General features: G+C 42.6%; 1 protein-coding gene across 3 annotated transcripts; it reads left to right on the top strand.

Annotated features, from left to right (window-relative positions):
• The first annotated feature begins 51 nt into the window (after positions 1 to 51).
• Positions 52 to 13,939, top strand: LOC134227238 (uncharacterized). Of its 3 annotated transcripts, XM_062708587.1 has the most exons (6): positions 52 to 202; positions 263 to 476; positions 8,338 to 8,451; positions 9,047 to 9,163; positions 12,877 to 13,367; positions 13,434 to 13,939. In XM_062708587.1, the coding sequence occupies exons 3-6, from the start codon at positions 8,350 to 8,352 to the stop codon at positions 13,678 to 13,680; spliced, it is 957 nt and encodes a 318-aa protein (XP_062564571.1). In that variant the 5' UTR covers positions 52 to 202; positions 263 to 476; positions 8,338 to 8,349; the 3' UTR covers positions 13,681 to 13,939. The 3 variants fall into 3 exon arrangements, with proteins under 3 accessions (XP_062564571.1, XP_062564570.1, XP_062564569.1); XM_062708586.1 differs by having other exon boundaries at positions 65 to 476; XM_062708585.1 differs by lacking the exons at positions 52 to 202; positions 263 to 476 and adding an exon at positions 817 to 975.
• Positions 13,940 to 15,345: the final 1,406 nt, after the last annotated feature.

Below are 15,345 nucleotides of genomic sequence, written 5' to 3'. Positions count from 1 at the left end.
GGCAGCATGTCCCGTAGTTGCGCAAAGCTTTCCCACCCTATTTAAAGGAAGCTTTCAACATTAAAACATAGCATTTGCGCGGTACAACCCCTAAACTTCGCACCATTTCTGCCGGAGGAAGTCCTACTCAGCAAGTGTCTACTTGGATTGATTTGGGGTTGAATTTTCCTCCGGACCGGTGGTGTTTAAATCCTAATTTCCAGTAAGACCTTGCCCCGTTCCTTGTTTTCCACCAGTTTTAACTAATGGTGATGTTTTCCAGAAAGTAATTTTGGTGAAAATGGCGCACAAATGATCAGATTCGGTGATGCAATGTGTGAAAATTTTAATCCTGATTCGGTTCACTTGCATCACACGATTGGAGTGCAAATTTAAACAGTGTTGTTGATACTATAAAGAATAGTGTGAATCAAGCAGATTGTGCCATATTTAAAGTGAAGCAACTGTTTAAAGTGCAGGACCCGGTTGACTTGAATGTAAGTACCTACCATTTTTCATTCCCCTGAAGCGTGGCTGAAAAGAATATTGCAAAAGGGATTATGCCGAGCTTTTCTTATGTATGAAATGAACAGATGCCAATGATGGTAGTGGCAAATTTTGATGAAAAAATAGTTCTCAAGGCTAAAATAATCGCGTGAGAAGCGGACGAAAAAATAATTATCCAAGTAACCGCTGACCGTCATCATGACTAAGAATGCAGATGTCGTATTGTTGCACTCCGCTCTGCAGACCGCACATATCCGCAGTCTGTGATTCATATTCATGCGTATAAAAGGATGTTGTCATTGCATGCTATAGCAGCAGCAGCCTACTGATGTGTTGTGGTGCAGGGATTGCCGTTTATTAAGGATTCGTTTGTACATGGTTTCGCCAGCTCGCTACGTTTGAAGAATATAGAAGAGATTTGTTTCGACCACGGTCCGCAGTGCTACCACACTTTGTTTTATTCTGAACTCTCTGGCTGCTAGCATGCAGGTAATTCAATCAAATTCATACTCTTGTTCGCAAGCAGGATGTTAGAGCAATTTTTCACGCCGTACAGTTGGATACCACGTTCCGGTTTATTAGTGACGAGGTGGCAAATTTTCTCTCAGTGTTCATGGCGAAAATCATATTTAATTAATTAAAAGGGCATGGTTAAAATATGTTAATTAAACTGTTTTGCATTGAATTTTGAATGTGGCATTTATTTGTAGTAGTTAATTTATGAGATCAAATTTTCATGTGAATAAAAGCAGTTCGATTTATGGTTACTTTCCTAAAATTTACTGTTACATACCTTTGGTCAGCATTAATTTTAGTTGCCGGCATTTCATTCAAGCTTTTCTTGAAAGTGTTTAACGTACATACAAAATATGTTGTGGATTTAATTTCGCAAATCCACATAGAAGTGCAATAAAATATAACACCTTTTATTAAAAACTTTTTTTTTTTGAATTTTAGTACCTAAACAGGTTTTATTTTAACGAGGTTGAAATTAAAAACTGCATTTCTTTTAGCCGATGTACCTACTTCTATGTCTGCTTGAACGAAAAAAAACATCTACCTTCGTTACTATCTTTCCTACAAAACCGCCAATAACAAGAAGCGAAGACCATTTGATACCGTTTTTTTTTCTGCTGTACAAGCATAATATTGATATAAGATACGAAAGCATTAATTGTACTGGTTGTTACAAATATGAAATTATTCACTCACAACAGCTTTATTGACCTTCTATATTTTTTGTGTTGTGGGAAGTTCAATAACCTATTATTTTAAACCACATTTTGTTTTCTCAGAGATTCTAATGGTCGAACCTATGCTTGGTAGCATCTGGTAGGTTCGCTTGATCAATCTTTTGTTTATCATTTTGAATTTTTATGCTTTGCGCATGTTCCAATAAGAAATTGTAGTACGTAAAGAAGCATGTAAAATCCAGTTTTGTGCTTTTTAGCTGGGAATTTGCGAATCTGTATGGGTAGAGCCGGTTGAGTCTCGAGTAGAACATTGCTAGCGTAAAAACGTAAAGCAAAGAAGGATCAACAAATAAAGGTAAACGATCTCCATTCACACAATTCACACCTGCTCTAAAGTGGTGCCAGAAGCGTAAAAAAATCTGAATCGTGGAGTAAACGTACCTAAATAATATTAATTACATTTCCTTAATACATTATAATTAATGAGATGAGTGTATTACTTCTACTTGAAGTAAAACGATTTACAATGATATGGAAATGCTAAATAAACATCTTCCAAACGTACATGTTCATGATAGGATTAAAGGCGAAAGAACTGTTCGGAGAATTCAATCCATGATTTCACTTACGGAGGAAATTATGACAAAACTAAAACAAAAGATCCATGTTTCACCGGATTACAGTAATCAATTTCTACTTATATGAGATTATATGAGATATTGATTACTGTAATCCGGGGAAACATGGATCTTTTTTTTTAGTTTTGTCATAATTTCCTCCGTAAGTGAAATCATGGCTTTTATTATATTTTACATAGTACTGCTACATGTGGAACTTACTTGCTTTAACTTGCTTAAAAAAACTTTTATGTGGAGTTTTTGCCTTTCTCGTACACCAAGGTGTAACGAAGAGGCTATATATTCACTTCCAAGACGATTTTGTGATAGAAGGTCCGGAGACCCATAGTGTAAATACCAATCGACTCAGCTCGACGAATTAAGATTATGTGTGTATGTGTTTTTTTTTTCTTCCTAAACAATGGAGGGGGAATCTGCTCAACAGACATCCTGGGTTGACCAGGAAGTGCGGGGTTAGGGATCACCGAGGGAGGCAGGACTACATTCCCGACCCGCTAAACCGTTTCCATTGCCGCCAAGCCCATAGTCCCTTCGGTACAACCAGAAAGTAATGCTTCAAAGGGGGGCCAGTGCACAACGCACCCTCGAGGTTAGCTGCGTGTCCTTGCAGCACCGAACATCGTAACTCGCTTTTCTAGAAGAACACCATGGTATCGTGCCAGCGCGTTGCCGACTTTCCAGGTGGCCTTACCACGCCCTATGTCCTCGGAAGGTGGGAAGGGTCGACTTCGCGCCTGCTTCCCTCTGCACGACTGGTATCAAGAATGATGATGCCGCGTGCACCCCAAATTGACCTTTCTGCGATAGGGCCTATTCGCCAGCACACAGAGGGACTTGCCGACGCGAGGCCTACGCCTGCCCCAGCCTTGACGAGGACCCCTTTCCGTCCTCGGCCTCGGAACCCGCCCGGTTGACCGACGCCGCGAAAGCGACGATACCATGTTGTTCTTCGCGCGGCCACTTGTTCGATAAAAGGATCGAGTTCGACCACAGAGCATGACCACCGGTATGACCCATGAAGCCGAATCCGATCCCTTGGACCACCTCTTATTTGCGCCTGAACTAGCCATCCTTGAGTCCACGCGCCACCTTCTGTGTAGCTCCGAGACGATTTGGGCGATAGCCGATAAAACGGCGTTCCAGCCAACTTCATCTTTACACATCCTCCGAACTAGGTTGTCCGGGGTAGTGTCCAGACCACATGTGGCAAGCATGTGGTCACGCATTGCGCGAAAACGTGAGCACACGAACAACACGTGTTCCGCCGTTTCCTTTAAATCTGCGCACACCAAACACTCGGGCGAGGCCGAGCAAGCCAGCTGCGTTACCTGCACTTTGATTTTGCAGCACGCTTAAACGCCGGGCACATCGAACCCTCCATGGGGTGCTTGCTGTTCACAGCTTTGCTGGAACAAATCAAACAATTGGGAGGGTTCGTGCAGCATTGTGCCTTATGTCCCTCCAATCCGCAGCGTCGGCAGAGATTGCTTCTGTCAGGGCCTTTGCAGTCCCATTGCTTGTGCCCCGGTTCCAGGCACTTGAAGCAAACTTCGGGTTGCTCGTATATGCGCACAGGGCATACCGACCATCCCACCTTGACGCTCCCTAACTTGACTACCTTGGAGGCGTCCGCTGCAGATAGCCGAACCAATGCTACCTGCGTCCCTGCCGGACCTTTCCGTAGCCGAACGGCTGCGGTGGTCGTCTCCACTTCACACTGTCGCCGCAGTGCCGTGACGAGCTCTTCGACTTCAGTGATCTCGTCCAGGTCTTTAACCCTTAGATTCACCTCCGTCGTGAGTGCCCTCACCTTGACCGTCTCGCCTAAGACCTCCTCCGCCAACTTCTTGTAGGCGGCGCCCTTTTGCGAGACGCCCCGCTTCAGCTCGAGTATCATCTCGCCCATCCGGGTACGTCTTATTCGACGTACGTCGGCGCCGAGTTCACCGAGCTTGACGTCACTCCTCATCGCCTTCAAAACATCCGAGTACTTAGCCTCGTCCGCCGTGATGACTAGAGCATCGCCCCTGGAGCGATTGGCGCCTACCCTAGACTTCTTGCTACCCTCTTTCGCCTGGGCCTTCTTTTCGGCCCTTCGGTTTCCTCTTGTTCTTGACCAGGGTCCAGGAGGCGTCACCCCCCTCTATTTCCCTGGTCTGGTGCGGCTGAGAACTTTCAGTCTGCCGTAACCCCTTATCACCGTCTTTCCTGAGTGGACGGACCTTTCCAGGTCCTTCCTCCCCCGGTTTTGGAGGTACCTGACCGGGGTTCAGCTTCCCAGCCCCACTACCCTTGTTCGGAGTAGTAACCCTCCGCGTTTTGGAGCGGCCCCCAGGGAGCTCATCCCCTGGAGACTGTCTCTCCCGTTTTTGTGTCTGCTCCGTTGGAGCAGTCACCCCCGACGTACCCGCAAATACTTGAGCCTCAGTCTGGGTAGACTTTGGCACCACCGTCTTCGCTGGCACGCCTTCGGTCGATTCGACCTTGCCCGAGTTCGCGAATCCTTGGGCCTCAGTCTGGGTAGACCTCGACTCCACCGATTTCACGGGTTTACACTTGGCCGTCCCGACCGCCCTCTCCAGCTTGGCGTCCAGCATCGACTTTCGAAGTTTCTGCAAGCTCCTCTTGAGGTCCTTGCTGATATTATGCTTCGATGACGCAAAGTCGATGATGGCGTCCAGCTGTTCCGTTGCCACCTCGAAGGCCGAAAGCCCATCGCGTTCGCGGTTCATCGCCTCCACAAGCCATGGGCCGTCAATAACCCCTACCGGCGTTTTTATAGCCGAGAGGAAGGTTGAGTGACCCACGCTGGTGCTGCGCACTGAGCTGCCGACTATTGCCTCTGGCCTCCTAGGCGGAGACCTGAACAACCCACCTCTTGCGAAGGGGTTGTCGCCTACACTACTACCACTAATTGAAGAATTGACTTGGTTTTCCATTTTGGTCCCACGAGTTGCTCGGGAAAAGAGGTCCACCACGCCAGAGCCCAGCATGACGCGGTAAGGGACAATTACTGTGGAGGGTGCCCAGGTACCCCACAGGCTCCGTTAAAGGCCTAGCTTATTATTTCACCCCCCTGGCCATGCATCCCCTCGGCACGGGTCGCTTGACGCCTTGGGATTAGGGGTTAGGGACGATGGTCCCGGTCTAACTCGCAGTGGCCATGGGGAGGGGTCGTCAAGCCCTTGGACAAAGTCCCTGCTGCCCTGTGTGTATGTGTGTGCGTGTGTGTATGTCTACTTCTTCTTCTTCTTATTGGCATTGCATCCCCAAACTGGGACAGAGCCGCCTCGCAGCTTAGTGTTCATTAAGCACTTTTACAGTTATTAACTGCAAGGTTTCTAAGCCAAGTTACCATTTTTGCATTCGTATATTATGAGGCTAACACGATGATACTTGTATGCCCAGGGAAGTCGAGACAATTTCCAATCCAAAAATTGTCTAGACCAGCACCGGGAATCGAATCCAGCCACCCTCAGCATGGTCTTGTTTTGTAGCCGCGCGTCTTACCGCACGGCTAAGGAGGGCCCCCAAACGTGTGTGTATGTATGTGCGCAAAATAAAACTCACTCATCTTTTAGGCACTTATCCTTATCCGATTGCATTCGATGGGGAATCCTGTCCCATTATTTCCTATTTAAAATTGGCCAGATCGGACTATGGGATCGAAAGTTATGGCCAAAATACAATTTATATACAAGAAAAACACGGAAATTCGCACTCATTTTTTTTTTTTGTATGTCTGATGTACGAGAAACGCACAAACACCGCTAGAGTTTGTTATCAGTTTGTTATCAGTTTTGTATATATGTTATAATTTTTTTATTTGGGGTGACTTTGATCCTCAATCCACGACTCGAGTCGAGACAAGTACGAGACACTGTAGACGACCTCACTGTTGAGGTCGAAATACGTAACTGTCAAGGTACAATCACGTGGTGGAATTAAAGGGAAGGTACAAACTCGTCATATGACAAATGAAGACATTCCACTAAAAAGCTCAAAATAATTTTCTTAACATTCATATTATGTTATTATTATTATTACCAGACTAAGTGGCCGGAGTGGCCTGTGCAATACATAACATTCTTCTCCATTCAGCTCGGTCCATGGCTGCACTTCGCCAACCACGCAGTCTGCGGAGGGTCCGCAAATCGTCCTCCACCTGATCGATCCACCTTGCCCGCTGTGCGTGCACCTCGCCTTCTTGTTCCCGTAGGATCGTTGTCGAGAACCATTTTCACCGCACTTTAATAAAGATTAAAAAAAAACATTTTCACCGGATTAGTGTCCGACATTCTGGCTACGTGCCGGCTCACCGCAGTCTTCCGATTTTCGCGGTGTGAACGATGGATGGTTCTCCCAACAGCTGATGCAACTCGTGGTTCATTCGCCTCCTCCACGTACCGTCCGCCATCTGCACCCCGCCATAGATGGTACGCAACACTTTCCTTTCAAAAACTCCCAGTGCGCGTTGGTCCTCCATGAGCATTGTCCAGGTCTCATGTCCGTAGAGAACTACCGGTCTAATAAGCGTTTTGTAGATTGTCAGTTTGGTACGGCGGCGAACTCTATTCGATCGGAGCGTTTTGCGAAGTCCAAAGTACGTACGATTTCTAGCCATAATGCGTCTCCGAATTTCTCTGCTGGTATCGTTATCGGCGGTCACCAGTGAGCCCAAGTACACAAATTCTTCAACCATCACGATTTCGTCACCACCGATAGAAATGATGACAAGTCTAATCCGTTTAGCTTCGCTTTTTAGTCTGATGTGGGCTTCCTCCATCCTGTCAAAGTTACGTGCCATAATATCAATGTCGTCGGCGGAACCAAATAACTGGACGGACTTCGTGAAAATCGTACCACTCGTGTCAATCCCTGTCCTTCGTATTACTCCCTCCAAAGCGATGTTGAATAGCAGACACGAAAGACCATCACCTTGCCGTAACCCTATGGGACTCGAGAATGCTCCTAAAACTTGAACTACGCACGTCACCCGATCCAATCTCCTCCTGGATTTCCTGGAGATTCGGAGCCGGAAGTCGCATGTCCTGCGCGCGTGCTCCTAGGTTCATTACCATACCGCCACCGTTGTCTGCCATATCGCCATTCGCTTTCGCTTTTTTTATCCGAAAAATCGAGTTTTGTCTGTTCCGCGCCCGTTTATATTGTGCCTCGTTCGCCCTCGTGCGGTGTTGCAACAATCTCGCCCATGCTACATTCTTCTCCTCAACTAACTGTTCACATTCGCCGTCATATCAGTCGTTTCTCTGATTCGGGGCTACCGTGTCTAGTGCAGCGGTTGCGGTGCTTCCAATGGTGGATCGAATATCTCTCCAGCCATCTTCAAAAGATGCTGCACCTAGTTGCTCTTCCGTTGGGAATGCCACTTCCAGCTGCTGCGCGTAGTCTTGGGCTAGTCTACCGTCTTGTAGCCGCTAAATGTTTAGCCGCGGCGGACGACTCCGACGCGTGTTGTACACCGTCGAGAGTTTTGAGCGCAGACAAACTGCAACGCGGTAGTGGTCGGATTCAATATTCGCACTGAGGTAAGTGCTTACGTTCGTGACGTAGGAGAAGAATTTACCGTCGATTAGAACGTGGTCGATTTCGTTTTCCTTTATTTCATTTAGGTGATTTCCATGTGGCCTTGTGGATATTCTTGCGAGGGAAGAAAGTGCCATTCGGACTACCATTCATATTATGTCTTTATAATCTTTTCAAGATTCGGAGGTTGAAATAAATTGAGATGTATACAATTCATTAAAAGATCGAAAGTTCAAGTTGAAAACAGGTGCCTAGTAAAATTTTAGCCAAATCGAATCGCTACGAATCGAGTTTCCGATCATAAAACATTAGAAAATGTATTAAAATCATGCTTGTCTTTATACTTATTCCCGGCGGTATTTACTATTTATTCTATTCTATTTATTTTTTATTCTTTTATAGAAAGCCAAAATATATTTACAGAAATCCAAAACGTATATTTATTTCACACTAATATGATTACTGTTTTTCAGCTCGCCGATAAGATGGAAATTATTGCAGAAGGTAAAAATTTCGTTCTGGTTAAAGAAGAAGACCTTCATGAAGTTCTCAAAGTATTGGAGAAATACTTTCCGTTTGCCATCAAGGTACGTGTTTATAATTGATATGTTCAAAAACTCAGTATACTCTTAAGTTGTTTATGGTTTCTGAATCTTTCTAATTTGAATTTTTCTAATTATCTATGACCTCAGATTTAACCAGTATGAACATAACATAATTCTTGTACACGTTTGATTCGACCATAAAATGTTAACAAATATCTCAAATATATAACCTGTGCAGCGAAATTAAAATTGTCATGATCGTAAATTATGATTCTTTATTTCATTGTACTTTGGCAAATCTTCTATACCTGAACATTTTGCTTATCCTGCGAGGCACACCTTTTTTTGCGCTTCAGACCTTACTTGCGTTATAAGCATTGTTAAGTAATTTTATGGACGTTGAATAGTAATTTCCACGTAATTTCGCATACACTTTACAAGCAGGTATCTGAGTTAACTAGGAGTATCACCCAACTGTTTTTAGCAGTTTCAATGGGTGCTTTGGAGACATCAATAATTTAAAGGTTGCTCGTTTTGGAGATGCTAGAGTTATTCTGCCTTATTATTTTTTGTGTTCATTTAAAACTGTCATGGTATATAATTTTAGGTTTCCTAACCGATCGCTGCTTGCTTTCAGTTCCATCAAACTATAAGGACGTACCTGAAAGATAAGATCTGGCAGTTTCATTTCTACATCTCTAAAACATGGCCTGAGGATCCGATCTGTTTGCATTTTCCCGGATGTACCTACACCGTAAGTATAAGGTTTTAAATCGTAAATATCTACTAGTGTTCAAAATCAGGGAAATATTATTAAATGTAGAAGGTTCTATGCTTTTGAACGCTATCGTTGTGTATTGCTGTCACACAAAAGTCCGTTTCCTTGGCATTAGGCTTTCAAAGATAGCATTTGTGATTCTTATTATTTTGGCCGTTCAGCTGATTTCATATCTTTGCTATGGGCTCAGAAGTTATGGCCATGATATAATTTGTATATTGCACACTAATGATGCTAATGTTTCAAAAATTACAAAAGCATAAGAATTACTACTAACCACGCCCATATTTATCTTTTCCTGGCCATGTGAATACCAAATACAAAATTAGTGCCTTGTGTATTTCTCACCCTATATATGGATTTTTGATAAAACACAATCGCCCTGCTTCAATATAATAATTATATATTCGTACTACAGCCTGAATAACATGTTTTTCAAATTATCGACAAAAGAAAGCTCATCAAGATAGCCGAATAACATGTTACAAGGTCCTAGTGCTAACATGGTATAAGCTTCGCCGGAAAACTATTCACCCTTATTTTTGTTTACGTACGAACGCGCTTTCGAACGAAAGCTGATGCGCATTCTCGTTTACGCCAGCAACATCAAATGGGGAAACGATTCGAACGAACAGCATTCGTTCGTCCGTTCACAAGAATAGGGATGATTATGTAGCATTATATGCCATAGTCCGTTCCGTTTCACTAATTCCTGCGCTGTATTACATTCAGGGCCGGATTTAGCCAAGTGCCTGTGCCTGTGTGTCTGTTGGACTTATTAGCACTATGCGTTAAAATTTTCTCCAGTTGAATGTCCTGCTGTTCGTTCGTCGAGCTTATGAACGAATTGCTCCAACAGTCGCTGTATGTTCAGCCACATGCTTCTCTCACGGCTAGAACCGGTGATGCTAGACAGCCTTTTGTGAATCATACATACCACAATTTCCCCGGTTGATTGTTAGTTTTTGCCTTTCTCGCACAAAAAAGTTGTACCGACAAGCTGTATGATATGAAGGCCTGGAGACCTAATAGTGTTATATACATCGACTCAGCTCGAGAAACTGAGGTGATGTCTGTTTGTGTGAATGTACAAATTTTGTAGACACACTTTTTAAAACTTAGCATTAACCGATTGACTCGCAACAAGTTCCATTCAACGGGGAATGCGGTCCCATTGCTTGCTATTGAAAATTGGCCCGATCGGACATTTTGGGCAATGCATTTTAATCAATTCAAAAACATGCAAAATGATTGGAAAAATGTGATCTATTCCCCTAAAGAGCATTTTTGACCTTTTTAATGAGGCATGATCATTGCTAGGTGGATTAAACTGGTCTGCCATCGTAAAAACGGGTCTGCCATTTTAAAAATAGTTGACGCGACACCGCATTTCTTGTTCAGCCATCCGCTACAGGTCAGACGCTGGTTTGGGCCGCCCCTAATATGGGGAACAAACGCTCATACAGATTTGACTAAAGTCCCCCCACTCCTGGACAAGGCTAGTGCGCTTTGAGCGCCACACGGTCGTTTTTAATAGAAATTCAACAGGGCCACTGCTGATCCTTACCACATCCTAGACAGCCCCCCGGGCGTACTCTTTCACTCTAGCTGATGATGCCAGAAGGAGAACAGTGTACAGGCTACACTACCAGCTAAGTACGCAACCCTTAAGTGGCGGTCTATTTTAATCGGCAGACTGGTGGAAATATGAAAATGGGAAATTTTGAAAACCAGAGCTATCTTTGTCGCCCTTTCCCAGATGTCTACTCACCATTTTATAGCGGGACCTTGTCATGATATTTCATTCCTTTCGTCTTTCTGACTGAGCCTTTCATGCTATGTGAGGCAGATTATTGCGAGTAGTTGTAAGGTAGGGTGACACACCAGAAACTTTGGTGATCGCATTATTATTTGACCCACAACGATTGGTGCTCAAGGTCACGGTAACTGTTCTCTGATTGCTCCTTAGGAGTACTTAGGACAGTACCAGCGCCGTTGCTACGGATGTTATCGTTGAAGACCACATCTTTCATAAACTTGTGATTGAAAACATGGTATTTATGCTTGGCGTACCCAGCGAATGTACTTTTTTTCAATGATTTCTGGCAATACAACAGTCAAAGGCAAGCATGTTTGACAGTGGCGTAGTCAGAGTGTTGTTTTAGGGGTTAACTCCCTCTCCGTAAGCCATTTTTTTATGATTAAAATTTTGTAAGCACTAAAAAATGCAGAACATCACATATGGTAAATTCATATGGGTCAAACACAATTGATACGTTTGCGTGCGTTTTGACAGTTTTCCCATGGGAAAACTGTCAAAACGCACGCAAACGTATCAATTGTGTTTGGCCCAATAGTCCTTCCTAATTCAAAATTTAAGGGACTAACTGTAGGAATATCAGGTAGTGTGCGACGCTTCGCTGTATATCGAAGATGGATAGGAAGCAGGCGCCAGTTGGTTGTAGTTGCTCTTGGGTTGATTAAGGAATATTGTTATGGATGTATTGTAGATACCTATTGTTGAATAAAGAGAACTGCAGCTACTGGCAGAGTTATCAGTCAGTAGCCTGCCGTAGAGTGAGAGGGAACTCTAGTATTTGTTGTTCTTCGTAAGGGGGTTCCTTTCTCTGGCTAACAGGTTATGGGCCCAGGAACGATTCCCGTTCTCCATCTTAGTGGGATGTTATGGCCGTCGACGTTATCGCCATGTTATCGTTATCCATGTTATCGAGAAACATTGCACAGCTCGACAAACCATGACACGAAAACTGAACCTACCTATGGGTAGTTTTGAAACCATATTCATCAATCTATTTGAGTACTCACCCAGACTAACTGAACAATTTGTAGTCAGTCATGTTACTGCTGGTCCATCGTTGGGTTTCCATTATAACACTCAAATAAGTATTAAAATCAATTTGTTGCGACTCATATGAATACTATATTGGTTATTAAAGCGCTCATTTGGTTGGTATGGAAAAGTAGGCGTTTCTTTACTTAAACATGATCCAGGTATTATGATCCGAAATTTCAAAAAGTCTTTTTCCAAGCTGCAGTATATCGTGAATAACTTTTAAACGGATAGAGATAGGAGGTTGCTATTTTTAGCAAAATATTCGTTATAAAATTCCCCATCTTGTATATAGTTTCGAAAGCATTATGATGGATACCCGTTTTGGATGCATTAATAAAAAAATATTAAGAAAAATTCATCATTTTTGGGCATTTAAAGCATCAGTGAAAAATATATAGACCTAAAACATGCGGTATCAAAGTTTTACCATAAAGTATAGACCCTAAGTTAAATGTAAAAAATGTAAAATGGATGGGTTTCATCGAATTTCTTTCCGATATACCGGTATTTTCGATGTTATCTATAAAAAATGCACTTTTTTCATAAAACGCGTCGGGGCCATCCCTAAACGTCATTTCCCAGAGTTGTCGTAGAACAATTTTTCTTTTGTTTTACCCTAAGCTTTCATTTGAAGGTTGAGCCCCCAAAATCCCAGACTTTGTCCAATTTTGGGACACCCTAATGTAGGTATATGCCTATAGGCATGTTTTTTTTCTGAAAAGATTAAAATAAAACGCAAATGCGTTTTTTGACTAACATCGTTGACAGCAATACATCAATCCCTCGTACTCATAATTACGTAGTTTCGAATGCTAACAGTGTCGTTTCTTCGTAGCCTTATAATAAAATCTATGAGAGTGTCGGTATATTTTGTCCACCAGATCAACTTGACAAAATGTCAATGATAGAACGGGAGGACATTCTTTTCAACTGGACTGAACCTATTTATATGAATTTCACGCATGTCGGCATAATGAACAAAATGGATAACATCTTTCGCACAAAAGTCAATGGGCAGCTGGTGGGCCGCATCTATGGGGACATTTACGTTCACGAGTGTCCATCGGAGCTGGAGTTAGAGCTGGAACCATTACCAATTAACGAGGCCACCATACAGTCTTTGAAGCTTACGAATGTGAAGGGCATCCATGATTTATATCCAGCAAGAGACATCGAGAGCGTGGAACTGTTTGAGAAATTGATGAACCACCTGCCAGGCTTTGGAGTGTTCAGTAAATCCAACGACGAGCTAGCCGCGTGGAGCCTACAGTCGTACTACGGCGGAATGTTTTCAATGCAAACCAAGCCGGAGTTCAGACGAAAAGGGTATGTATGGGATTCTAATCCAACAAGCTTTCAAATTAGATTATCGATAATATTTTCTCATTCTAGATATGGCATTCAGCTGGCACAGGCGCTCACCAAACTTGTAATACAACGAGGGTACGTGCCATTTGTTGTGATAAGACCGGAGAACGACGCTTCCCGCGGACTTTATACTAAGCTAGGATTCAGAAAAGCATTTGAAAGTGTTAGAGGAACATTCAAACCGTACATCTACAACGTGGAGGACGACAAGGAGAACGAGGAGAATCAAAACCAAGACTCCAACTGTGACAGGGAGAAAAAGAACTGTTGAGCGAGCGGAGCAAAGAAAACCATTATCTATCTATCTTCTGCGCACGTATTTTTATAGCTAGCGTATTTCAAATGCAATCAATAAACAATTTGCTTGATTGAATCAGAAAGATTTGCTCTTCCTAACATGCGAAATTGTAAAGAAGGTTTATAGGCCTCAAGTTTTAAAGAAGACCCAAGCGAACTGTCTAAAGACTTCTTAACCACAATATACAAACATGTGACACGAAAAGGAATGATTAAATAAGCTTTTGCTTCCAGCTTTGTATTCTTTCTTTTATCACGGCTCTAAGTTTACTAGTTTGTAAACGTTGCGACGCCTTTTGTCGTTTTTCATTATTTTCATATTTGCGTTTGTTTTGCCTTCGATATTCTTTTACACATTTTCTACTTCCTCGTTACTTTCTCAATAATATTGCTTTGGGAAGATCCATAAAGTACGTCACGCAAAATTTGGCTATTTTCAACCCCCCCCCCCTCCCCCTTCGTCACACTTTTTGTATTAAACCTCTAAAATTTTTGTATGAATCTTCACGCTATTCGGAACCCCCCTCCCCCCTAAGAGCGTGACGTACTTTGTGGATGGCCCCTTTATATAATCTCGTGATATTGCTTTCACACAAATCCAAACTATACATAGGAGCAGTAAAGGTACAGGTTACATATCCCCCTCTCCCCTTCCAAAATTCTAACTAAAGTGCATTAGAGCACCAATAATAACAAACAATAGTAGGTTTTATGTAATGCACATTGGTCATAATAAAATAAAATAAAATCGATCGATTGATAATTTAAGAATTTACAATGTTGTGAAAACTGTACGTTATGTGGAAGATATTGGTTTGGAAAATGTATTGGAGGTAACCACTTTCCCTTCGATGGGACTCGAACCCATGACCCTACACTACGCTAGACTGGTGCTTTAACCAACTAAGCTACGAAGGACCTCCGTCGGCCTTCGCAATCTAACGGCTACTGAACGAGCTCGAGATTCCCAAATTGGGCGCATAGTCAAATCACTCCCAATCCATTTCTTCACTTCCACATGTGTATACTGCCGTGAATCGCATATCTGTCTCATCTTTGCTGGGTTTCATATTCATATGGGACAAATATGCGATTCACGGCAGTATAATACAGGTTCACATTATTTTTCATTGATCAAAATTGCATTGAATAGCTGAAATCAGTTTAAAATTTCAGTAAATTTGTCAATGTACGTTTCTTAACAGATTCAGCGCACAATAAATCATAATTGTGGGTTGTGCAAAAAAGTTTTAGTGTTTTGTGTATTATTTTATTGTTTAAGAATGGGGTGCTCATCTCGCCCCATTTGAGATAAATTATTCTAATCTATTTAAGCTGGGCCAACATTTCACTGTGAATATTTTAATTTGCCCTAAACATTCTTTGATGACATTTAAGATGTGTAGTTGGTCAAGATTTTCATTAAAAAATACTTTTGTATTTTTTAACTTTATTTTCTAATGCTGATTTCTCATAAGAAAATCCAAGTTTTCACCAACTTTTGCTAATTTATCTGTATTTCAGATTTATATTATTTTTATAATATTTTTTCAGTCTCAAGTTTTTTGTTGGACTATAGTTTAACAGTGTGTGGGGTTATTTAAGGTGACTCGGGGAGGCACTACACACCGTGTTATTT

The sequence above is a fragment of the Armigeres subalbatus genome, chromosome 3 (genome assembly GCF_024139115.2).
Source record: "Armigeres subalbatus isolate Guangzhou_Male chromosome 3, GZ_Asu_2, whole genome shotgun sequence".
In the NCBI taxonomy this organism is placed as follows: domain Eukaryota; kingdom Metazoa; phylum Arthropoda; class Insecta; order Diptera; family Culicidae; genus Armigeres; species Armigeres subalbatus.
The sequence above is the reverse complement of the archived record's forward strand: the minus strand, read 5'-3'. Positions and strand labels throughout refer to the sequence as shown.

Coding starts and splice junctions, on each gene's coding strand:
- LOC134227238 (XM_062708585.1), top strand. Junction 8,452..9,046: donor ACTTTCCGTTTGCCATCAAG/GTACGTGTTTAT, acceptor GCTTGCTTTCAG/TTCCATCAAACTATAAGGAC. Junction 13,368..13,433: donor CCGGAGTTCAGACGAAAAGG/GTATGTATGGGA, acceptor TTCTCATTCTAG/ATATGGCATTCAGCTGGCAC.